Source organism: Nicrophorus vespilloides, unplaced genomic scaffold, assembly GCF_001412225.1.
Source record: "Nicrophorus vespilloides isolate i.1.1-1 unplaced genomic scaffold, Nicve_v1.0, whole genome shotgun sequence".
Lineage (NCBI taxonomy): Eukaryota > Metazoa > Arthropoda > Insecta > Coleoptera > Silphidae > Nicrophorus > Nicrophorus vespilloides.
Window position 1 is genome coordinate 394,839 of NW_017100086.1, and position 21,879 is coordinate 416,717.

At 33.2% G+C, this 21,879-nt stretch overlaps 6 protein-coding genes across 6 annotated transcripts; all 6 read right to left on the reverse strand.

Annotated features, from left to right (window-relative positions):
• Positions 1-212: 212 nt before the first annotated feature.
• LOC108567188 (luciferin 4-monooxygenase-like) lies at positions 213-2,140 on the reverse strand. The gene is made up of 7 exons (XM_017927518.1): positions 2,039-2,140; positions 1,767-1,974; positions 1,420-1,717; positions 1,054-1,368; positions 647-1,001; positions 391-556; positions 213-328 (listed from the first exon to the last, which is right to left on the reverse strand). Exons 1-7 carry the CDS (start codon positions 2,105-2,107, stop codon positions 213-215), a joined length of 1,527 nt encoding a protein of 508 aa, XP_017783007.1. The 5' UTR covers positions 2,108-2,140.
• Positions 2,141-2,564: 424 nt separating this feature from the next.
• Positions 2,565-4,798, reverse strand: LOC108567189 (4-coumarate--CoA ligase 1-like). The gene is made up of 8 exons (XM_017927519.1): positions 4,748-4,798; positions 4,614-4,694; positions 4,344-4,551; positions 3,993-4,287; positions 3,618-3,932; positions 2,979-3,333; positions 2,760-2,925; positions 2,565-2,698 (listed from the first exon to the last, which is right to left on the reverse strand). The coding sequence occupies exons 1-8, from the start codon at positions 4,796-4,798 to the stop codon at positions 2,580-2,582; spliced, it is 1,590 nt and encodes a 529-aa protein (XP_017783008.1). The 3' UTR covers positions 2,565-2,579.
• A 988-nt stretch (positions 4,799-5,786) lies between these two features.
• LOC108567197 (4-coumarate--CoA ligase 1-like) lies at positions 5,787-7,776 on the reverse strand. The gene is made up of 7 exons (XM_017927526.1): positions 7,654-7,776; positions 7,389-7,596; positions 7,038-7,332; positions 6,664-6,978; positions 6,213-6,567; positions 5,997-6,162; positions 5,787-5,940 (listed from the first exon to the last, which is right to left on the reverse strand). Exons 1-7 carry the CDS (start codon positions 7,750-7,752, stop codon positions 5,828-5,830), a joined length of 1,551 nt encoding a protein of 516 aa, XP_017783015.1. The 5' UTR covers positions 7,753-7,776; the 3' UTR covers positions 5,787-5,827.
• A 3,054-nt stretch (positions 7,777-10,830) lies between these two features.
• LOC108567190 (4-coumarate--CoA ligase 1-like) lies at positions 10,831-12,819 on the reverse strand. The gene is made up of 6 exons (XM_017927520.1): positions 12,721-12,819; positions 12,456-12,663; positions 12,104-12,398; positions 11,731-12,045; positions 11,137-11,491; positions 10,831-11,087 (listed from the first exon to the last, which is right to left on the reverse strand). Exons 1-6 carry the CDS (start codon positions 12,817-12,819, stop codon positions 10,908-10,910), a joined length of 1,452 nt encoding a protein of 483 aa, XP_017783009.1. The 3' UTR covers positions 10,831-10,907.
• A 671-nt stretch (positions 12,820-13,490) lies between these two features.
• On the reverse strand, positions 13,491-15,595 carry LOC108567243 (4-coumarate--CoA ligase 1-like). The gene is made up of 7 exons (XM_017927595.1): positions 15,497-15,595; positions 15,236-15,443; positions 14,888-15,182; positions 14,520-14,834; positions 14,028-14,382; positions 13,797-13,962; positions 13,491-13,746 (listed from the first exon to the last, which is right to left on the reverse strand). Exons 1-7 carry the CDS (start codon positions 15,593-15,595, stop codon positions 13,634-13,636), a joined length of 1,551 nt encoding a protein of 516 aa, XP_017783084.1. The 3' UTR covers positions 13,491-13,633.
• A 1,349-nt stretch (positions 15,596-16,944) lies between these two features.
• On the reverse strand, positions 16,945-19,085 carry LOC108567242 (4-coumarate--CoA ligase 1-like). Its single transcript, XM_017927594.1, has 7 exons — positions 18,842-19,085; positions 18,581-18,788; positions 18,230-18,524; positions 17,855-18,169; positions 17,373-17,727; positions 17,158-17,323; positions 16,945-17,107 (listed from the first exon to the last, which is right to left on the reverse strand). The coding sequence occupies exons 1-7, from the start codon at positions 18,938-18,940 to the stop codon at positions 16,995-16,997; spliced, it is 1,551 nt and encodes a 516-aa protein (XP_017783083.1). The 5' UTR covers positions 18,941-19,085; the 3' UTR covers positions 16,945-16,994.
• Between the last annotated feature and the right edge of the window lie 2,794 nt (positions 19,086-21,879).

Here is a 21,879-nt window from a genome sequence, read left to right on the forward strand (position 1 = left end):
ATTGTTGATTAACATATTATAATTAGAAAATACGAACGAACAAATCATGTAGTCGGTTTATTTGAAAAAATAATTCGAAAAATAAATACTGAAAATGTTTCTTACTTTATGCACATTTTAGGAAAAGCTATAAAAATAAATATAGACGTGATAATTTGTTAAATAAGTTTAATATAATTTATAATTTATTATTTAATTTAATAAATCTAATATTATGGCTGAAACATTTCTCGTAACTTCTTCTTTTGTATCTTTCCCGTCGTTCCTTTAGGTATTTCCTTCATGAAGCGGACACCTCCGTGCAATCCCTTAATTTCTGATAAATTTTCTGTAACAGATAAGTATGAATCGTATTTGTTAACAAAAATAACAATCATCTTCAAGAAGTACCAGCAACAAATTTGATAACTTCATTTTCCGTTAGATCGCAGCCAACTCTTTTCACGATGATTGCCATGGTAAGTTCACCATGTTTGTCATCGGGTATACCGATTACAGATGCCTCAATAATGTCTTTGTGGGACATTAACAGATCTTCAATTTCGGTAGACCATACCTGTAAGCGATATTAGGTTACTATAATATTACTAATACAATTAGTTCAGCATCATGTTACAATAATAAAGGAAGATTAATGATATGATACCTGATATCCTTTGTATTTTATGAGATCTTTCAATCGGTCAACGATGAAGAAATAACCATCTTCATCGATGTATCCCAAATCGCCTGTGCGAAAGAATCCTTCTTCGTCGAAGGCTTTTCTGGTGGCCTCTGCATCGTTCAAGTACTCTTTCATGATTATCGGGCTTTTTAAGCATATTTCTCCAGAGATGTTTGCGCCCAATCGTCTATTCGTAGTGGTGTCGACGATTTTTGCACTTACACCGGGAATTAATTTTCCGCAACTGCCTAACTTGCATACTTCCCCAGGTGGAGACATGGTCATTATTCCACATGTTTCCGACATACCGTAGACTTGTCTTACTGAACAATCAAATCTAAAAAAGTATTTTAAAACTCAATATTTTATGATAATTATTATATACTAACTTATTCTCTAAAATAACTTGTATTTGCGGATTTAGTATTGCTCCACCAGAAACAATGTCGCTGAGACACGATAAATCGTACTTGTCCACCGTTGGATGTTTGGCTAAAAATATTGCAATCGAAGGGACTACTTGTATTGACTGAATATTGAAACTCTGAATTGTTTCACAGTAAAGTTCTGGTATGAATTTGGGCAGAATGACCGTTTTTGAGTTACCCTCGATGTTTCCAAGAGATATTAGGAAGCCGAAAACATGGCAGAACGGTAACATACCTATTGCCACGGTTGATGGTGTAAAGTGCAAGTAAGGATATCTACAAAGTTACAATTATAATTGAATTTAATATGTAATATAATAAATATACCTCAAAGAAATAAAAGTGTTTATTATGTTGTTCATCGTAAGGACAACGCCTTTCGGAAGTCCAGTCGTTCCCGAAGAGCTCAAGACAACTGCTGGATCGTCCGGATCCCCTGCACTATCGTCTATATCATCCAAGGCTTCTCCAGATTTTACCATGTCCGAATACTTCCAGCTATCGAAGCTGATGATTTCTCTCAAATAATCAGTAGAATTTTTAAGATTTTCCAATGTTGACATATTCTTATCACTGGTGAAGATTAATTTGGGTTTGCTGCAGGCGTAGCTCAGTTCCAGCTCTCCTACAAAATAAAGTTTTAATGATGAAACTGTAAGTTGTCACGAACATACGTGTAGTGAACGCGGCATTCATAGGATGCACAATGATTCCTTGATAAAAGCAAGCCATGATCGGAACAAAATACTCTGGTCTATTTTCGCAGACAATCCCGACAACGTCGCCCCTCTTCACATTCCTATTCTTCAAAGCCTTGGCAAGTCTCAAACTCCCAACGAACATATCTTCATAAGTTAATTTTCTTTTCATTTCACTGTTCATCTTCAAAAAGAAAAAGAAAAACAACTGATGTATGTGATGTAATTAGAAACGTTATGGTATTTACCATGGCCACATCCTTTGGGTTTGCCTTTCTGAGTATGTCGAAGAAGAAACGGCCAAGATGTCGCGACATATTCACTGTTGTTTTCGTGAAGTGCACTGTGTTTGTGAACGTTTGTTTATAAATGCAATTAGATAATATATTATAAAATCCAAAGTTCAAAATGCAAGTAATGAAAATAATTAAAACGTATTTTTTTTGAAAAATATGTACTGTATAAAATAATATATGTACAAACATTTAAAAATAGCAATAAATTTAAATGAGGTGACGAAAATATGATAAGAAATATAAAAACTGTTTGTAAAGTGCTTGAATAATTGGATATCGCTTGTTTTCTTTTTATTTACATTTATTCTAACACAGAACAATCATTATTTCTATCCTTTATTTTTACTAATTGAAGTTAACAAATCTATAATTATCTAAGTTTTACTTAACAAACAATATCTTTTTTTTTATATAATTATTTACGTGATTTAAGGTAATAAATATATTTACTTTAAAGGTATAATAAAAATGAGGTAAAATAAAGATATAATAATTAATGGGTCATTGCTAACTCTCTGAGGTTTTTCCGTAAAATCTTTCCGGTTGGACCCTTTGGGATTTCATTAATAAATTTGACGCCACCGTGGAGCTGCTTGTGTGCGGATACGTGACCTATATCAATAATTATATAAGTGTTGATCGATATTTTGTAATCATAATAATTATAATTTACCAGCTACGAATTCCTTGATAATTTCTTCTGTGATGTCAGCATTATCTTTCTTGACCACAAAGGCCATTGGAAGTTCACCAGCTCTTCGGTCGGGTATTCCAATTACGCCAGAATCCACGATGCACTCGTGCGAGTTCAGTATGTTTTCTAATTCAGCTGGAGGAACCTACAAGATATTCTCACTTCAATCATCATTAACTTTTGTTGTTGCACTCTTACCTGGAATCCTTTATACTTGATCAATTCCTTTAATCTATCTACGATGAAGAGTTCGCCGTTCTCGTCTAAATAACCAATATCTCCGGTGCGGAGGTAACCATCTTCCAAATACATACTTGTAGTTTCTTCCTCCATGTTCAAATAACCATTCGTATTTTGTATGGTCTTTGCACATACCTCACCATTTCCGCCTGAAGCCATCTCTTCGTTGGTATCAATATCGATAATTTTTATATCTACCCAAGGAAAAGGTTTTCCTACACCTCCAATCTTTGATTCCTTCCATATGGGCATTAGACATATTACGCCGCTAGTTTCCGTCATTCCATACATCTGCCGGATCTTGCAATTAAATCTAAAATAGGATAACTTTAATCAATCGCATAACTACACTATCAAATCCTGTGACTCAATTCTCAATTTCTTATCAATAATAATCAAATTAATAATGATTTTAAATAACGTCATTATGTTTATATGTACACATCGTCATTTGGCTTTCTCTGAATTATATGTTTTCACTAATATCAAATATTCACAAATATAAAAAAATGGATTTTCAATTAAACTTGTGTAATAACGTTATTATTCATTACATTTCAGTAGTTGCAATTTATTGAAAATCCTTTAACCACTAACCTTTGTTTTAAGAAGATCTGAGTCTCTGCACCTAAAGGAGCACCACCACATAAGATATCCTTGACCGAAGAAAAATCATAGTTTTTCACAATAGGATGATTTACTAAGAAAACCGCAATAGTTGGAACGATTTGAAGAGAAGTCACATTATACTCTTCTATTATTTCGCAATAGTGGTTGGGTTGGAACTTTTGTAATGTAACCGTTAACGAGAGATTACGAATGTTGCCAATACCCAGTAGAAATCCGAAGACGTGAAAGTAGGGCATCATTCCGATCAAAACGTTGTCAGGATTTAAATCAATGTATGGATATCTATCAAATAAGTTATTGATTAATTGTACGGAATTCCTTTGTTAGCAAATATTGCAGTACTTTAAATAATTGAAGGAGCACTTAATGTTGTTTTGCGTTAAAACTACGCCCTTCGGTAAACCAGTAGTTCCCGATGAGCTGAGTATCACGGCAGAATCATGATCGCTGTTCTCAACAATTTCATCTCTTTTCAGTCCGGATCGTTCCCGAATGATACTCAAATAATTCCCATCGAAATTAATTATGTTCTTGATGTAATCGGTGTCTGCTTGAAGCTGTTGGACCTTCTTCAAGTTTTCCTCAGTGGTGAAAATGATTTTAGGTTTGGAGATGCTGAACGTGTCTTTTAACTCGCCTGCATGAAAACATGCAATAAATTATTATATTTCTTTTGATATTTGCATTTCTAACTTAATAAATAGACGCCGTTGGTGGGATGGATAGTAGCTCCGATAAAAAAGCACGACAAGACTGGTACGAAAAACTCTGGTCGATTTCCTGACACGATTCCAACTAAATCACCTTTCCCAATACCCAGCGTTTTTAACTCTTCGGCCACTCTCAAACTTTCGTCCAAAAGTTCTCCATAGTTTAGTTGCTTCTTGGTAAATTTATCGATCTGCAAATTAATGAAATTAATACAATTGTATCATTTTCTTCAGATTATTTATTATTACGTACCAAAGCGATCTTATTCGGGTCTGCATCGTTCTTTAAAATATCGAAATAGATTTCTCCGAGACTCCTGCAGTCTGAACCATTCTGTGGGAGAGTTTGCATTTTACGATTTTATCGATAAACTGAATATTTAATACCAAGTGCAATCTTTTAATATACTCTTCACGGACGTCATTCTTGCTAGTCATCCCCACTATAGGATCCGACAATATAATGAATTTTTTTTTGCATTTCCACTCTTCCTTCAAACACACCATTATGTAATGAATAATCTGCCTATTTTTAAAGTTATCTCAACCAGGTCACGTCAACATTTCATAATCAATTATACAGGCTAATTATATGTAAGAACGGTTACAATTAATCTAAATTTAAATATTTTTTTTATGTATCATCTTATATTGATAACATTTTATGGTTTGGAAATTATCACAAAGTATTTTCAATACCACTAAGCTATATATATATATATAAAAAATATAATAACAACGCACAATATTTGTACCTGAGGAAAAATAAAGTTGTTTTTGTTGAAATATTTTTAAAAAATAAGGTGAGTTTATTTACGGAATGAATACATTACATGGAAAAAAATAGCAAAAATAGCACGAACTTAATGTGTTACATTGTTGATTCCACTTTATTTATAAAGTAAACATATGGAAATATACACAGTTTATGTAAGATATTTGAGGACATCCTTTTTTTTTTCTTGGTTGTACTGTATTGTAATAAATTATAGTTTTCAAATTATAAATTTTAAAGAAATTTCAGTTGGAAATATAGCGATTTCTGATTTCAAACTTAAAACATATTCTAAACGCTTTAATAGAAGAAGAACGCCAGAATTTGTTCAATGAGTTCAACAAACCATTGATTATGATTCCATAAAATCAATGCGGTCACTTGCAAAAGAACTCCTAACTTTCCGGACCTGAATTCCTTTTTGCAGTGTTTGTTAATATATTGGCGAGTATAAATCTGTCCTCAATTAGTTTTCTAATTAAATGTTATGTTTGTAAATAAAACTATATACATTACAAATCAATTAAACATTTTACATGACATGACAATTTCAATAACAACAATTTACATATTAAATGAACAATTTTTATTATAACAAAAAAAACAAAGAATATTATTTTCAACATTTTAATAAAAACTATATTTGTTCGATAACGTTGATTAAAAAAAGTTAAATAAACAATGTAAAATTATTACTTGGTCAACTCGCGAAGTTCTTTCCATAAAATCTTTCCAGTTGGACCTTTGGGAATTTCTCCAATGAACTTGACGCCTCCGTGTAGTTGTTTGTGCAATGATACATGATCTATTACAATAAATAATTAATTGTTTTTTTTTTAAAGTTACATCAATTCAACTTACGAGCTACAAATTCCTTGACTGCTTCTTCGCTGAGATCGACGTTTTCTCGCTTGACAACGAAAGCCATTGGTAGTTCTCCGGCTCTTTCGTCCGGTATTCCTATAACGGCTGAGTCCACAATGTATTCGTGTGAGTTCAGTATGTCTTCTAATTCAGATGGAGATACCTAAAAACGTTTCTTGCATTTATTGTAACGTATTTATATTGAATTGTTACCTGGAATCCTTTATACTTGATCAATTCCTTTAATCTGTCTACGATGAAGAGTTCGCCGTCGTCGTCTAAATAACCAATGTCTCCGGTGCAGAGGAAGCCATCTTCCAAATACATACTTTTAGTTTCTTCCTCCTTGTTCAAATAACCTTTTATATTTTGTGCGGTCTTCACGCACACCTCACCAATTCCGCCTTGAGCCATCTCTTCTTTGGTATCAATATCGATAATTTTTATATCTAGCCAAGGCAAAGGTTTTCCTGCACCTCCAATCTTCGATTCTTCGCCCATTGGTACTAGAGTTATCACACCGCAAGTTTCCGTCAATCCGTACATCTGCCGCATTTTGCAATTAAATCTAAAGCATGATTCATTTCATCAAATGTTTGCTCACTATTATTTACTCACAAATTGTATATTTTCATAATTTATTGGGTGCACTTTAATCACTAACCTTTGTTCTAAAACGCTCTGAACTTCGGCACCTAAAGGAGCAGCACCACACAAGATATCCTTGACCGAAGAAAAATCGTAGTTTTCCACAATAGGATGTTTAGCTAAAAACACGCCAATAGATGGAACAATGTGAAGAGTGGTCACATTATACTCTTCAATTATTTCGCAATATTGATTGGGTTGGAACTTCTGTAGAATTACCGTTAACGAGAGACGAAGGATGTTGCCAATACCAAGTAGAAATCCGTAAACGTGAAAGTTGGGCATCATTCCGATCAAGACATTATCAGGATTTAAATCGACGTATGGATATCTACGAAATAATCGAAAGATTGAATATACGATAATGTTTGTTAGAAAATATTGCAGTACTTTAGATAATTAAAAGAGCACTTGATGTTGTTTTGCGTTAAAACTACGCCCTTCGGTAAACCAGTGGTTCCTGATGAGCTGAGTATCACGGCGGCATCATTATCGCAGTTTTCAACAATTTCATCTCTACTCAAACCGGATCGATCTCGAATGATACTCAAATAATTCCCATCGAAATTAATTATGTTCGCGATGTAATCTGTATCTGCTTGAAGCTGCTGAACTTTATTCAAGCTTTCCTCAGTTGCGAATATAATTTTGGGCTTGGAGATGTCGAAGGCGGCTTTCAACTCTCCTATTGAGAATATGTTATTGATATATATTAATTTGTTTTCATGTTTCATCATTTACTTAATAAATAGATGCCGTTGATTGGATGGACGGTTGCTCCAATGAAGAAGCACGCCAAAACAGGAACGAAATACTCTGGACGATTTCCTGACACTATCCCAACTAAATCACCTTTTGTTACACCGAGCGCTTTCAACTCTTCGCCAACTTTCAAACATTGATCCAAAAGTTCGCCGTAGCTTAATCGATTCTTGGTAACTTTATCAATCTGCAAATTAATTATATTAATATGATTATAGTCTTCTTCACATCATTTATTTCATACCAATGCTATTTTGTTCGGATCTGCTTCGTTCTTCAGAACGTCGTAGTAGATTTTTCCCAGACTCCTGCTGTCTGAACCATTCTGTTTCAGAGATTGCATTTTGTGTTGTTTTCATTGAACTGAATACTGTGTGCAACCAATGCATACGTTTAATATAAGCGATTACTGTTAAAATCCCCTCCAAAGTATTAAATTATTAAACATAATAAACAATTTCTTTAAAACGCATATTATGCTTAACGAATATATCAAAGTTATCTCTACACAGGTCAAAATTATATAATATCATCTCATTTATAATTAATTCTGTGTCTATATAGTTAATATTTTTTTTTTTAAATTTATTTATATACAATTTTTACAATATTTTTTTATACATTTTTATTATTATTTACTTATGTGTATGCCCCTCAGGTTCGGTTCTTTCGGTACGCTGCATTTTGTTCCATTCTAATATTTCCTCTCGCTCTCGTACTATAATCGTGTGTGTCGCAGCCGAAAGACAGGCCTATCCGGGTCTTAATATGTTTTTTTTTACTATTTTGTGTATCAGAATGTTTGTCTGTGCCTCTATCAGTGTCCCCACATCCGGTATCTGCGTGTCACGGCTATTCGTAAACATAATTTTTTGTAGCTTTTCTTGTTGTCTTGTCAATGCTTTTATGTTTTCTTTTGTTGTGTTTCCCCACACCGTCACACCGTAGCACATCCTAGAGGTAAACATACTATGGTACACTGCCATATTACACTTGTCTGGGAGAAATTTGTTTATTTTTTTTCACACATCCAATTGTCGTACCATTTTTTTTTGTAAGCCTATGTGGTCATCCCAACTTAGTTTGTTGTTCAATAGTATTCCCAAATATGTCTCTTGTTCTTTTTTTATGCTTATATTGTTTATAGTGATGCTTATTTCGATCTTTCTAGCATTTTTTTGTTGTAGGAGCATGTAGTGTGTTTTATTCTCGTTTATTGTCAATAGATTGTCATCGTACCATGTCTGTAATTTAATAATATCGTTGTTGATGCTGTTCTGCAACGCCGTTTCCTCCCTGTGTCCGTACAGAATACATGTGTCGTCCGCATACATGTATATGCTCCCCTCGGCTATGTCGTTTGTATAAATATTATATAGGGTAGGAGCAAGGACTCCCCCCTGGGGAACCCCATACTCGCAGCACATCTCAGAGCTCTCTGCACTCATAATCTTTACTCGCTGAGCCCTACTTGTAAGGTAAGACTCAAACAGCGCTGCCTCCCGACCAACCACTCCCAAACTCCTCAATTTTTGGAGCAATCTCCCTCTGTGGACCGTGTCAAAGGCTTTTTTTAGGTCTACAAACACCGCAACAGCACTCATATGGCTGTCCAGTATTCTTCAGATCTCTGTAGTCAAGTCCAGCAGCACCACAACCGTACTCGACCTTTCCTGGAATCCGTACTGCCGCCGATTAGTCAGGTTGTTTTTATTCATGTAATCGTTTAGTCTTCTGTGGATTACTTTTTCCACTATTTTGGCAAACACTGATGTTATCGCAATCGGCCTGTAGTTCTCCGGTCTATCTTTATCGCTATTTTTATAAATTGTTGTTATTGTTGCTTTTTCTAGTACGTCCGGATAGCTGCCGGAACTCAGAATTTGATTTGTTAAGTCCACCAATTTGTGCGTTATTTCCTGTTTGAGATATTTAATTGTTGAAGTATTTATCCCATCATTGCCCGGCGCACATCCATCCCTCAGTGACTCTATTATCTCATTTATTTCTTTTTCAGTAGTTTTGTCCATTTTTAGTTGTGTTTTACTTGTTTATTTGGTATTTTTATGTTTGTGTCTTTATTCCCAGTTCTATCTATGATTTTCTTTGCGAGCTCCTCTCCAATCGAGCAGAAGTATTTGTTTAGCTCGTTAGCGATCTCCTGTCCGCTTGTAAGCATGTCATCTCCAGATCTCAGCCTGGATATTTCCTGCGAACCTTTCACTTTTCCCCCAAGCATCCTATTTATTTCTTACCATGTTTTCCTGACATTTCCTTCACAACTTTTGAATATGTTACCATAGTATTTTACCTTTCTTTCTTGTATTTTATGTTCTGTCTTTTTTTTATTGTTTTATAATCCATACGTTGTTTATTATTGCCTGGGTATTTTTTCATTATATTATATTGTTTGTTTCTCTTTGCTATTAGGTTCAAGATGGTTTTGTCGATCCTTGAATTTTTTTCTTTCCTTTTAAATTTACTTATTTTTGTGTGTGTGAGCGCTACACCCGACACTAGCCGTACCAGTTCGTCATACGATGCGATGCTCGATATTTTATTTGTTATCTCTATTTTTATTTTTTCCATGTCTATATATTTTCTCTCTCTTTGTGTATATTTTTCCTTTCCTTTTTTTCTCCTGTTCTCCATTCTATAGTCAGTTTACTATGGTCAGAGAAAGGCACCTCATCTATTTCTATATTTCCTATCATTCCTTTTTGGTTTGTTATTACATGATCTATTATGGTGTGGTTCAGATTGGAGCTCCAGCGTGTGAAGTAGGTATTCTCGATTTTGTTAGCTATGTAGCATCCCTGTTCTTTTATAGTGTTAATCTAGACCCTTGTTGTCTTGTTTGTTTTATCCAGAAAATTAATATTTATATCTCCCATTACTATATGTTTTTTCTTCCTGCTAAGAATGTCATTTGCAAATAATTTTATTATATCTTCCGGATTGTTGTTAGGGGGGTTGTAAACCAGTGTGACATTTGTTTGTAGTTCGTTCATTCTGACTGTTATTATTTCGATATTTTTTATTGTTTTTTTTTTACAGTACTTCATAGTTGATCTCCTTTTTTATGTATATTGATACTCCACCACCTCTTCCTTTTCTGCAACTGTGCACTGCACTGTATCCACCAAGTTCGTATTAATTCCCACATTTAAGTTATTATTATATTTTAAACATCATATTCACATGAATTCGACATTTAAATTAATATTAAGTTATTTATAAACTATATAAATTAATGTTCTGAACGAATCATCATGTTATATAAACAGCATATACTCTTTATTGAAATAATAATTATGTAAAATATAAATACAAGAGTTATGATCATTTGGTCATCATTATCTCGCGAAGTTTTTTTCGCAAAATCTTTCCAGTTGTGCCTTTGGGAATTTCTTCAATGAACTTGACACCTCCGTGAAGTTGCTTGTGCAATGATACATGACCTATTACATATAAATATATAATAAAGTATCGATCCAATTAACGTAATTTACCAGCTAGAAATTCCTTAACAGCTTCTTCGCTGAGATCGACATTGTCTCGTTTAACAACAAAAGCCATTGGAAGTTCTCCGGCTCTTTCGTCCGGTAATCCTACAACGCCTGACTCCACGATGTATTCATGTGAGTTCAGTATGTCTTCCAATTCAGATGGAGAAACCTAAAAAGTTTTAATGCATTTATTGTACCATTTTATATAAAATTGTTACCTGGAATCCTTTATACTTGATCAATTCTTTTAATCTATCTACGATGAAGATTTCGCCGTTTTCGTCCACAAAACCAATATCTCCTGTTCGGAGGTAACCATCTTCTAAATACATACTTTTAGTTTCTTCCTCCATGTTCAAATAACCTTTCATATTTTGTGCGGTCTTCACGCACATCTCGCCAATTCCGCCTTGAGCCATCTCTTCTTTGGTATCAATATCGATGATTTTTATGTCTACCCAAGGGAAACGTTTACCCACACTTCCAATCTTCGATTCTTCGCCCATTGGTACCAGACTTATCACGCCGCAAGTTTCCGTCATTCCATACATCTGCCGGACCTTGCAATTAAATCTAAAACAGGAGATGTTTTGACAATCGTTTGATCACTTTTAGTCAGTTAAATTACAAATAATTTTTTAAAAATAGTAAATACAAACACTTTGGTCGTTAGCGATTTGGACCAAATAAAAATTGTAAAGAAATACATCGATTATTTGATGAGAGAGTAAAATATTCTTGTTGGAAGTCATGAGGTTTGCGTTCTACATTTGGTCAATGCTTGTTTATATGTAACAAATATAATCAGTAACCTTTTTTCTAAGATGCTTTGAACTTCGGCACCCAAAGGAGCAGCGCCGCAAACGATATCCTTAACCGTAGAAAAATCGTACTTTTTCACCATGGGATGTTTCGCTAAGAAAACGCCAATAGATGGAACGATCTGAAGAGAGGTCACGTTAAACTCTTCTATTATTTCGCAATAGTGGTTGGGTTGGAACTTTTGTAAGGTGACCATTAGCGAAAGACTGTAGATGTTGGAAATGCCCACGAGGAATCCTAAGACGTGAAAGTAGGGCATCATTCCGACAATGACATCATCATAATTTACAGTGATATACGGATATCTATATAAACAAAATATAATTATAGATACATTTTAAATCTCTATAATTATAACAGTACTTTAAATAATTGAAGGAACACTTGATGTTGCCTTGAGTAAGAACCACGCTCTTCGGTAATCCTGATGTTCCTGATGAGCTGAGTATCACCGCGGAATCACTGTCGCAATTACTTACAATTTCCTCTTCGATCAATCCAGATCGTTCTTGAACGATACTCAAATAATTCCTGTCAAAGTTAATTATGTTTTCGATGTAATCGGTGTCTGCTTGTAGATCCTGGACCTTCTTCAAACTCTCATCAGTTGTGAAAATGATTTTAGGTTTGGAGTTGGCGAAAGCTGATTTTAACTCTCCTAAAACGATCACGTATTACTGAATCACGTAAAAATGGAAGTTTTTCATAAACTAACTTAACAAATAGATGCTGTTGATTGGATGGATGGTAGCGCCGATGAAGAAGCACGCCAAAACAGGAACGAAAAACTCGGGCCGATTTCCAGACACGATCCCAACGAAATCACCATTCGCTACACCGAGCGCTTTCAACTCTTCGGCCACTTTCAAACTTTGATCCAGAAGTTCGGCGTAGTTTAACTGCTTTTTAGTAACTTTATCGATCTGCAATTAATTAAAGTTAATAGGATAGTTATCTTCTAAATATTATACAATTTATACCATTGCGATTTTCGTGTGATCTGCTTTGTTCTTTAAAATGTCGAAGAAGATTTCTCCAAGGCTCTTAGAGTTTAAACCGTTTTGTGGAAGAGAGTGCATCATGATGCGTTCTTATTATCAATCTGAATATTCTTTACTCAAATGAGTTTATTGTTTATATACTTTTACTATCGAGACGTCATTCAATACTATCACGCATGTGACAACTTGTGTTATCTGCAAGAATTATTCCAGTTATTCCTTCAAAAATAAAAATATAATTAAAAATTTTACACAGTTGTCTAGACTTTTCGAATGCTATCTCTAGACCCTACTATCTCTTTCTCCATTAATATATGTTGTGTACTTCTTTGTATTCATTGGACTTTGTATATAATTTATCAGCTGGCAGCAAAAACCATCAGTAAAATCAAAATACCGAAATTTTTATTTAACCATAAAGTAGACATGTGGAAGTTATGTGTGAAACAACACATCTAATAAATGATTCGATTTAATCAAAAATTCAAAAAGAAAAGTGTGTTTTATTCAAGATTTAGATTTTCCAGTCTTGCTGTAACACCCTATAGAAAACACAAATATAGAATAATGAAAAAGATAATTATTATATAGTAATCGGATATAATAATTTTTTTTTATTGAAATTGCATTCTTGGTAATCAATTAAAGTAATAATAAACACGGTTTACAATTTATTCATCGATAAAACAAATGCTAAATAGATTTAACATGAATTAAAACAACAATATATTCATCATGTTACTATTATATTATATGGGTAATCACCATAACTTACAAATGAAATATTTTTTCATTCAATCACTATTTTGGCTATCTGTAACTGCAAGTATTAATAACATTTAAAAACCACTTGAATTCCATTCTAAATAAGTAAAATTTGCTAGAGAAATGTTCATTTGATTAATTGTCGCAGTGTTTTTCGCAAAATCTTTCCAGATGCGCCTTTGGGAATTTCTTTAACGAACTTGACGCCTCCATGAAGTTGCTTGTGCAATGAAACATGACCTATTACAATAAATATATAATAAAGTATCGAGCGAAATAACGTAATTTACCAGCCACGAATTCCTTAACAGCTTCTTCGCTGAGATCGACGTTTTCCCGCTTAACAACAAAAGCCATTGGAAGTTCTCCGGCTCTTTCGTCCGGTAATCCTATAACGCCTGACTCCACGATGTATTCATGTGAATTCAGTATGTCTTCCAATTCAGATGGAGAAACCTACAAAGTTGTATGTGATGGTATCACTTGAATTATCATTAATTTATTATGCAGAAGACTATTACTTGGAATGCTTTATATTTGATCATTTCCTTTAATCTATCGAGGATAAAGATTTCTCCGTTTTCGTCTATGTAACCTATATCTCCGGTTCGAAAGTAATCATCGTTCCAATAGAGGCTTTTAGTGTCTTCATCCATACCCAAATAACCTTTCATGTTTTGTATAGTTTTCACGCACAACTCACCAATCCCACCTTGAGCCATCTCTTCGTTATTATCAATATCGATAACTTTTATATCTACCCAGGGTAATGGTTTTCCTGAAGCTCCAATTTTTGATTCATCGCCCGTAGGTACCAGACTTATCAATCCTGAAGTTTCCGTCATTCCATACATCTGCCGTATCTTGCAGTTCAATCTGAATAAGATTACTTTCTTTAATCTTTAGCTTATTAAGGTATTCATGAGTTAATAAATATGTTATTATAATGAATCAATTTGGTGATTGTAATACAAACTTATCTGTCTGCTTTTTGGATCCTTTCATACACTGACCTTTTTTCTAAAGCGTCCTGAACTTCGACTCCAAGAGGAGCAGCGCCGCAAACGATATCTTTTACCCTAGAAAAATCGTAATCCATTATCATAGGATGTTTAGCTAAAAAGACACCAATGGAAGGAACGATCTGAAGACAAGTCACGTTGTACTCTTCTATTATTTCGCAATAATCTTTGGGATTGAACTTCCGCAAAATGACCATCATCGAGAGATTAACTATGCTACCTAAGCCAAGTATTAAACCGAAACAGTGGTAGAATGGCATCATTCCGATAAAGACGTTCTCAGTATTTAAATCGATATACGGTAATCTATCAAATAAATATGGTTTAGTGCATTTGTTGAATTTATAAAATGTAAATACTTTAAATAATTGAATATCGTCTTAACATTTCTTTGGGTCAAAACCACGCTCTTCGGAAAACTTGTTGTTCCAGATGAGTTGAGAAGCAAGGCACAATCATCTTCGCAACCTCCCACAATTTGCTTTTCGTTTAAACCGGATCGTTTTTGGATGATCTCCAAATAATTTCCATCGAAATTAATTATGTTATTAATGTAATCGGTGATCTCTCTCAGTACGAGAACCTTTTCAAAATGATCCTGAGTTGTGAACATAACTTTCGGTTTGGAGTGAATAAATGCAGCTTTCAACTCATCTAAAACGTGCATACATTAGTTTGTTATATTTTATTGTAGTTTCATTATGTACTTAATAAATAGACTTCGTTGATCGGATGGATGGCGGCTCCGAGGAAGAAGCAGGCTAAAACAGGAACGAAAAACTCTGGCCGATTTCCAGACACGATCCCAACGAAATCACCTTTTTTAACACCAAGCGCTTTCAACTCTTCGGCCAGCTTCAAACTTTGATCCAGAAGTTCACCGTAATTGATTTGTTTCTTGGTAACTTTATCGATCTACAATTAATTAATTATTTACATTTTATTGCTTTGAAACATGCATTTCTTACCATTGCGATCTTATTGGGGTCCACGTCGTTCTTCAAAACATTGAAGAAAATTTCTCCAGGACTCTTGAAGTTTGATTCATTTTGCGAAATAGTTTGCATTTTGTAATGCGTTTAAAGTAAATGAACAATTCGAATGGTCATATATAGTAACCGGTCCATTATTTTTTCAATTTATTTAAAAGCATTCACTATACTTTACTACTAATATTCACTATTATTTTCCTGATTGCTCACAGTTAACTCATATGTATTATAGAAATGGATTGCAATTAAAATAACACTGATATGCTATTAATTGATTAAACATGTTTATTGGGCAATTTACTCAATAAATATCAAAACCTTGCTGATTAATTATATTTTGAAATCATTAACAATAAGTGTCTAAAAATGTAAAACCATCGGTTGAAATTTAGCTAATTTGTATACCAGTTACTATATTTTACCAACATTTAACTTTGTTTGATCGTATGATATTCAAATACAGGTGAACGTCGCTTTATGCCAGGGTTTCGTTCCTACCAATGCCGTTAAAAAATCGAATCGGTGTAAAATAATTCGATATTTACAGTGAGGTAACTATAGGGTTTAGTTCTATATAAGTGTAAAATCAGCAATTAATAAGCGTTATTTCACGGCGTAATTGTGAATCGGCGTAAATCGAACCGACGTAAAACGACGTTTACCTATACTTTTAATCATATATGTATTCGGTTCTCAATTAGAAGATGATTTTAGATAGTAATTAAGAAATTATATAGGGTGTCACAGCATGAATGGAAAATCTAAATTTTAAATGAAACTTCCACATGTCTACTTTACGATTAAATACAAATTTCGATATTATCTCAAAAAAAAGTGTGTTTTTATTTAAAATTTAGTTTTTCCACTCTTGCTGGTACACCCTATATTAAACACATTTACCCGGCAATTAACAGGTTAAAATGTAAGAATATTTTGTGTAAACAAAATAATTAAATATAACAATAATATTAAGAAATAAAAATTGCAAAAAAATCGACGGTGAATTTTGATAAATAATATTTTTTACGAATTTATTAATTTAAAATTCAATTTGCATGAATATTTTCAATGATTATAGAAGATGTTTCTTGATGATCTTCCCCGTCGGTCCTTTTGGAATTTCAGTGACAAAGTGAACGCCAGTTATCTAAACTTTTCGAATGCTATCTCTACACCCTACTATATCTTTCTCAATTAATATATGTTGTGTACTTCTTTGTATTCATTGGACTTTGTATATAATTTATATATTATATAGTAATCGGATCTATTAAAAAAATAATTTATTTAAATTGCTTTCTTGGTAATTAATGAAAGTAATTATAAACATGGATTAGAATTTATTCATCATATTAGTATTATATTATATGAGTAATCACCATAATATACAAATGAAATAACATTTAATAACATTTAAAAACCACTTGAATTCCATTTGAAATAAGTAAATAAGTAAACTTTGCTGGAAAGATGTTCATCTGATTAATTGTCGCAGAGTTTTTCGCAAAATCTTTCCAGATGCGCCCTTGGGAATTTCTTTAACGAACTTGACGCCACCGTGAAGTTGCTTGTGCAATGAAACATGACCTATTACAATAAATATATAATAAAGTATCGATCGAAATAACGTAATTTACCAGCTAAAAATTCCTTAACAGCATATTCGCTGAGATCGACGTTTTCCCGCTTGACAACAAAAGCCATTGGAAGTTCTCCGGCTTTTTCGTCCGGTAATCCTACAACACCTGACTCCACGATGTCTTCATGTGAGTTCAGTATGTCTTCCAATTCAGATGGAGAAACCTAAAAAGTGTTAATGCATTTATATTGAATGTTTATATTGAATTGTTACCTGGAATCCTTTATACTTGATCAATTCCTTTAATCTATCTACGATGAAGATTTCGCCGTCCTCGTCCACATAACCAATATCTCCGGTGCAGAGGTAACCATCTTCTAAATACATACTTTTACTTTCTTCCTCCATGTTCAAATAACCTTTCATATTTTGTGCGGTCTTCACGCACACCTCGCCAATTCCGCCTTGAGCCATCTCTTCTTTGGTATCAATATCGATGATTTTTATGTCTACCCAAGGCAAACGTTTTCCTACACTACCAATCTTCGATTTGTCACCCATTGGTACTATAGTTATCCCACCGCAAGTTTCCGTCAATCCATATATCTGCCGCATTTTGCAATTAAATCTAAAGCGTGTTCATTTCATCAATACTTTGCTAATTTTTACTTATTTGCGAATCATATATTTTGAAAATATAATATTATTGCTCGTGTTATATGTTCTTATTTATTTGTTACACTTTAATCACTAACCTTTGTTCTAAGACTCTCTGAATTTCAACACCTAAAGGAGCAGCACCGCTAATGATATCCTTCACCGAAGAGAAATCGTAGTTTTCCACAATAGGATGTTTAGCTAAAAACACACCAATAGATGGAACGATGTGAAGACTGGTCACATTATACTCTTCAATTATTTCGCAATATTGGTTGGGTTGAAACTTCTGTAGAATTACCATTAACGAGAGATTGTGGATGTTACCAATACCCAGTATAAATCCGAAGACGTGAAAGTTAGGCATCATTCCGATGACGACGTTATCAGGATTTATATCGAAGTACGGATATCTATCAAATAAGCGAGAGTTTAAATATACGGTATTGTTTTGTTAGAAAATATTGCAATACTTTAGATAATTGAAGGAGCACTTGATATTGTTTTGCGTTAAAATTACGCCCTTCGCTAGACCAGTGGTTCCTGATGAGTTGAGTATCACGGCAGAATCATGATCGCAGTTTACAACAATTTCATCTTTTGTCAATCCGGATCGTTCCCGAATGATATTCAAATAATTTCCATCGAAATTAATTATGTTCGCGATGTAATTTGTATCTGTTTGGAGTTGCTGAACTTTATTCAAGCTTTTCTCAGTTGCGAATATAATTTTAGGCTTAGAGATGTCAAAGGCGGCTTTCAACTCTCCTATTGAGAATATGTTATTGATATATATTAATTTGTTTTCTTGTTTCATCATTTACCTAATAAATAGATGCCGTTGATTGGATGGATGGTTGCGCCGATGAAGAAACACGCCAAAACAGGAACGAAATACTCTGGACGATTTTCTGACACGATCCCAACGAAATCACCTTTATTAACACCGAGCGCTTTTAACTCTTCGGCCAGCTTCAAACTTTGATCCAGAAGTTCACCGTAATTGATTTGTTTCTTGGTAACTTTATCGATCTACAATTAATTAATTATTTTCATGTCATTGCTTTGAAACATGCATTTCTTACCATTGCGATCTTATTGGGGTCCAAGTTGTTCTTTAAAACATCGAAGAACATTTCTCCAAGACTCTTGAAATTTGATTCATTTTGCGAAATAGTTTGCATCGTGTAATGCGTTCAAAATCAATGAACAATTCCAATGGTCATATATAGTAGCCGGTCAATTATTTATTGAAATTTATTTAAAAGCATTTACTATTCTTTAATACTAATATTTACTACTATCTTCCTGATTGCTCACAATTAACAATGTAATATATAAATTATGTATATACAAATGATTGTAATTAGAATAACACTGATATGCTATTAATTGATTAAACATGCAGCAATTTACTCAATAAATAACAAAACATTGGTGATTAATTACATTTTGAAATTATTAACAATAAGTGTTTAAAAATGTAAAACCATCGGTTGAAATTTAGCTAATGTGTATACCAGTTACTATATTTTACAAACATTTAACTTTGTTTGATCGTATGATATTCAAATACAGGTAAACGTCGCTTTACGCCGGGGTTCCGTTTCTATCAAAGCCGTCGCAAATCGAATCGGTGTAAAATTAATCCATATTTACATTGAGATAAATATAGGGTTTAGTTCTATATAAGTGTAAAATCAGCAATTAATAAGCGTTATTGTGAATTGGCGTAAATCGAACCGACGCAAAACGACGTTTACCTATATTTTTAATCATCTATGTATTCGGTTCTCAATTAGAAGATGATTGTAGATAGTAAGTAAGTAATTATATAGGGTGTCGCAGCATGACCGAAAAATCTAAATTTTAAATAAAATGTTCACATGTTTACTTTACGATTAAATAAAAATTTCAATATTTTCTCAGAAAAAAATGTGTTTTTATTTAAAATTTAGATTTTCCGCTCTTGCTTCACCCGGCAGTTAACAAATTAAAATGTAAGAGCATATTTTTAAATAGATATTTTGTGCATATGTAAACAATATAATTAAATATAACAATAATGTTAGGAAATAAAAAATGCAAAAAAATCGACGATGAACTTTAATAAATAATATTTTTTTTAAGAATTTAAAATTCAATTTGCATGAATATTTTCAATGATTATCTGAGATGTTTCCTGAGGATCTTCCCAGTCGGTCCTTTTGGAATTTCATTGACGAAGCGAACGCCACCGTGGAGCCACTTGTTAGCCGAAACGTGCTCTAAAAAATAACATTGAGTGTTTGTTAAGAACTTCACGAAATGAATGATCAACAATCGAGTTTTACCTGCAACGAATGCCTTGACCTTATCCTCTGTAATATCGGAATCCTCCTTTTTCACGATAAATGCCATGGGAAGTTAGCCGGCTCTCTCGTCCGGTATACCAATGACCCCAGCATCCACTATATCTCTGTGTGATGTCAGAATGTCCTCCAGTTCAGCGGGAGCAACCTGTATCAACAGATTTATGAATTGAAAAATAGTAGTTGATAATAATTTCAATTATTTATAAGAAAAATAATCGTTGTTATGAATGACGAAAGAAGTGAATTCCAGGAAATACCTGCTATAAAATACGTACAAAATAATTTAATTATATATCTCCAATATATCTAAACACGTTTGATCTGTTCATTGTTTTTTTGAACATTCAATACTTGTGAAACTTATGTAAAAGTAAATTGTATGTTTTACCTGGAAACCTTTATATTTAATCAAATCCTTAAGTCTTTCCATGATGAAGAAGTAACCATCTTTGTCGCAATATCCGATATCTTTGACAGAGCTGAAATCGTACTCATTCAACATCGAATTTTTAGCTAAAAACACACCTGTCGAAGGCACGATATAAAAAGACGCAACGTTGAAATCATCTTGCAATAGAGTTTCAGATTAAATTTCTGCAGAATAACCGTCATAGATTAATTATGGCCCAAATTGAGCCTCACGTAACCACGAACCCAAAAATATGATTGAACGGCTCTATACCAAGCAAATCTGTGTCCGGTCTGAAGTACAAATACGGAAACCTGTTTAAATGCCAATTATATAAATACCATAATGTCATATATTTAATACTAGTTACTGCAAATATATGAAAGCACTTTTTATATTCTTTCTGGTGAGAACCACGTCCTTAGCATGACCTGTGGTTCCAGAAGAACTGAGGATCACAGCATTGCTTTGTTCATTTTGCTTTTCTACTGTTTCCAACGACTCCTTTGATCCCACCATCTCCGAATAGTTACAATCATCAAAATTGATGAGTCAGTTTGATTCTGTAAATCTAAAATATTAGATACAGTCTCGTTGCTTTCAACTCTTCGGCCACTTTCAAACTTTGATCCAGAAGTTCGGCGTAGTTTAACTGCTTTTTAGTAACTTTACCGATCTGCAATTAATTAAAATTAATAGGATAGTTGTCTTCTTAATATTATGCAATTTGTACCATTGCCATTTTCGTGTGATCTAAAGAACAAGCCGTTCTGTGGAAGAGAGTGCATGATGATGCGCTCTTTTTATCAATCTAAATATTCTTTACTGAAATGAGTTCATTATATATATACTTTTACTATTGTCGTTCAATACTATCACGCATTTGACAACTTGTGTTTTCCGCAAAAATAATTCCGGTTTTTGCTTCAACAATATAAATATAATTACAATTTTTACACAGTTATCTAGACTTTTCGAATGCTATCTCTAGACCCTACTATCTCTTTTTCATATAATAAATGTTGTGTACTTCTTTGTATTCATTGGACTTTGTATATAATTTATCATATGGCAACTAAAACCACTATTATTGTATATATAGGGTGTTCAAGTAAGACCGTAAAATAAAAATACCTAAATTTTGATTTAAAAATAAAGTAGACATGTAGAAATTATGTGAGAAACAACACATCTAATAAATGATTTGATTAAATGAAAATTTCCAAAAAAAATACGTGTTTTATTCAAGATTTAGATTTTTCAGTTTTGGAATATATAGAATAATGAAAATTGGTATTTATTATACACTAATCGGATCTAATAAAAAAAATTATTGAAATTTTTTTCTTGGTAATTAATT

Coding starts and splice junctions, on each gene's coding strand:
- LOC108567188 (XM_017927518.1), bottom strand. CDS start 2,107: ATGTCGCGACATCTTGGCCGTTTCTTCTTCGACATACTCAGAAAGGCA. Junction 1,975..2,038: donor ACCCAAAGGATGTGGCCATG/GTAAATACCATA, acceptor TTCTTTTTGAAG/ATGAACAGTGAAATGAAAAG. Junction 329..390: donor AGTTATCAAATTTGTTGCTG/GTACTTCTTGAA, acceptor TATCTGTTACAG/AAAATTTATCAGAAATTAAG.
- LOC108567189 (XM_017927519.1), bottom strand. CDS start 4,798: ATGACTAGCAAGAATGACGTCCGTGAAGAGTATATTAAAAGATTGCAC. Junction 4,288..4,343: donor CAACGGCGTCTATTTATTAA/GTTAGAAATGCA, acceptor GTTTTCATGCAG/GCGAGTTAAAAGACACGTTC. Junction 3,334..3,617: donor CAGATCTTCTTAAAACAAAG/GTTAGTGGTTAA, acceptor ATCCTATTTTAG/ATTTAATTGCAAGATCCGGC.
- LOC108567197 (XM_017927526.1), bottom strand. CDS start 7,752: ATGCAATCTCTGAAACAGAATGGTTCAGACAGCAGGAGTCTGGGAAAA. Junction 6,979..7,037: donor TGCTCTTTTAATTATCTAAA/GTACTGCAATAT, acceptor ATTATTTCGTAG/ATATCCATACGTCGATTTAA. Junction 5,941..5,996: donor AGTCAAGGAATTTGTAGCTC/GTAAGTTGAATT, acceptor TTATTGTAATAG/ATCATGTATCATTGCACAAA.
- LOC108567190 (XM_017927520.1), bottom strand. CDS start 12,819: ATGCACTCTCTTCCACAAAACGGTTTAAACTCTAAGAGCCTTGGAGAA. Junction 12,664..12,720: donor ATCACACGAAAATCGCAATG/GTATAAATTGTA, acceptor AATTAATTGCAG/ATCGATAAAGTTACTAAAAA. Junction 12,399..12,455: donor CAACAGCATCTATTTGTTAA/GTTAGTTTATGA, acceptor TGATCGTTTTAG/GAGAGTTAAAATCAGCTTTC.
- LOC108567243 (XM_017927595.1), bottom strand. CDS start 15,595: ATGCAAACTATTTCGCAAAATGAATCAAACTTCAAGAGTCCTGGAGAA. Junction 15,444..15,496: donor ACCCCAATAAGATCGCAATG/GTAAGAAATGCA, acceptor AATTAATTGTAG/ATCGATAAAGTTACCAAGAA. Junction 15,183..15,235: donor CAACGAAGTCTATTTATTAA/GTACATAATGAA, acceptor TGCACGTTTTAG/ATGAGTTGAAAGCTGCATTT.
- LOC108567242 (XM_017927594.1), bottom strand. CDS start 18,940: ATGCAAACTATTTCGCAAAATGAATCAAATTTCAAGAGTCTTGGAGAA. Junction 18,789..18,841: donor ACCCCAATAAGATCGCAATG/GTAAGAAATGCA, acceptor AATTAATTGTAG/ATCGATAAAGTTACCAAGAA. Junction 18,525..18,580: donor CAACGGCATCTATTTATTAG/GTAAATGATGAA, acceptor TATTCTCAATAG/GAGAGTTGAAAGCCGCCTTT.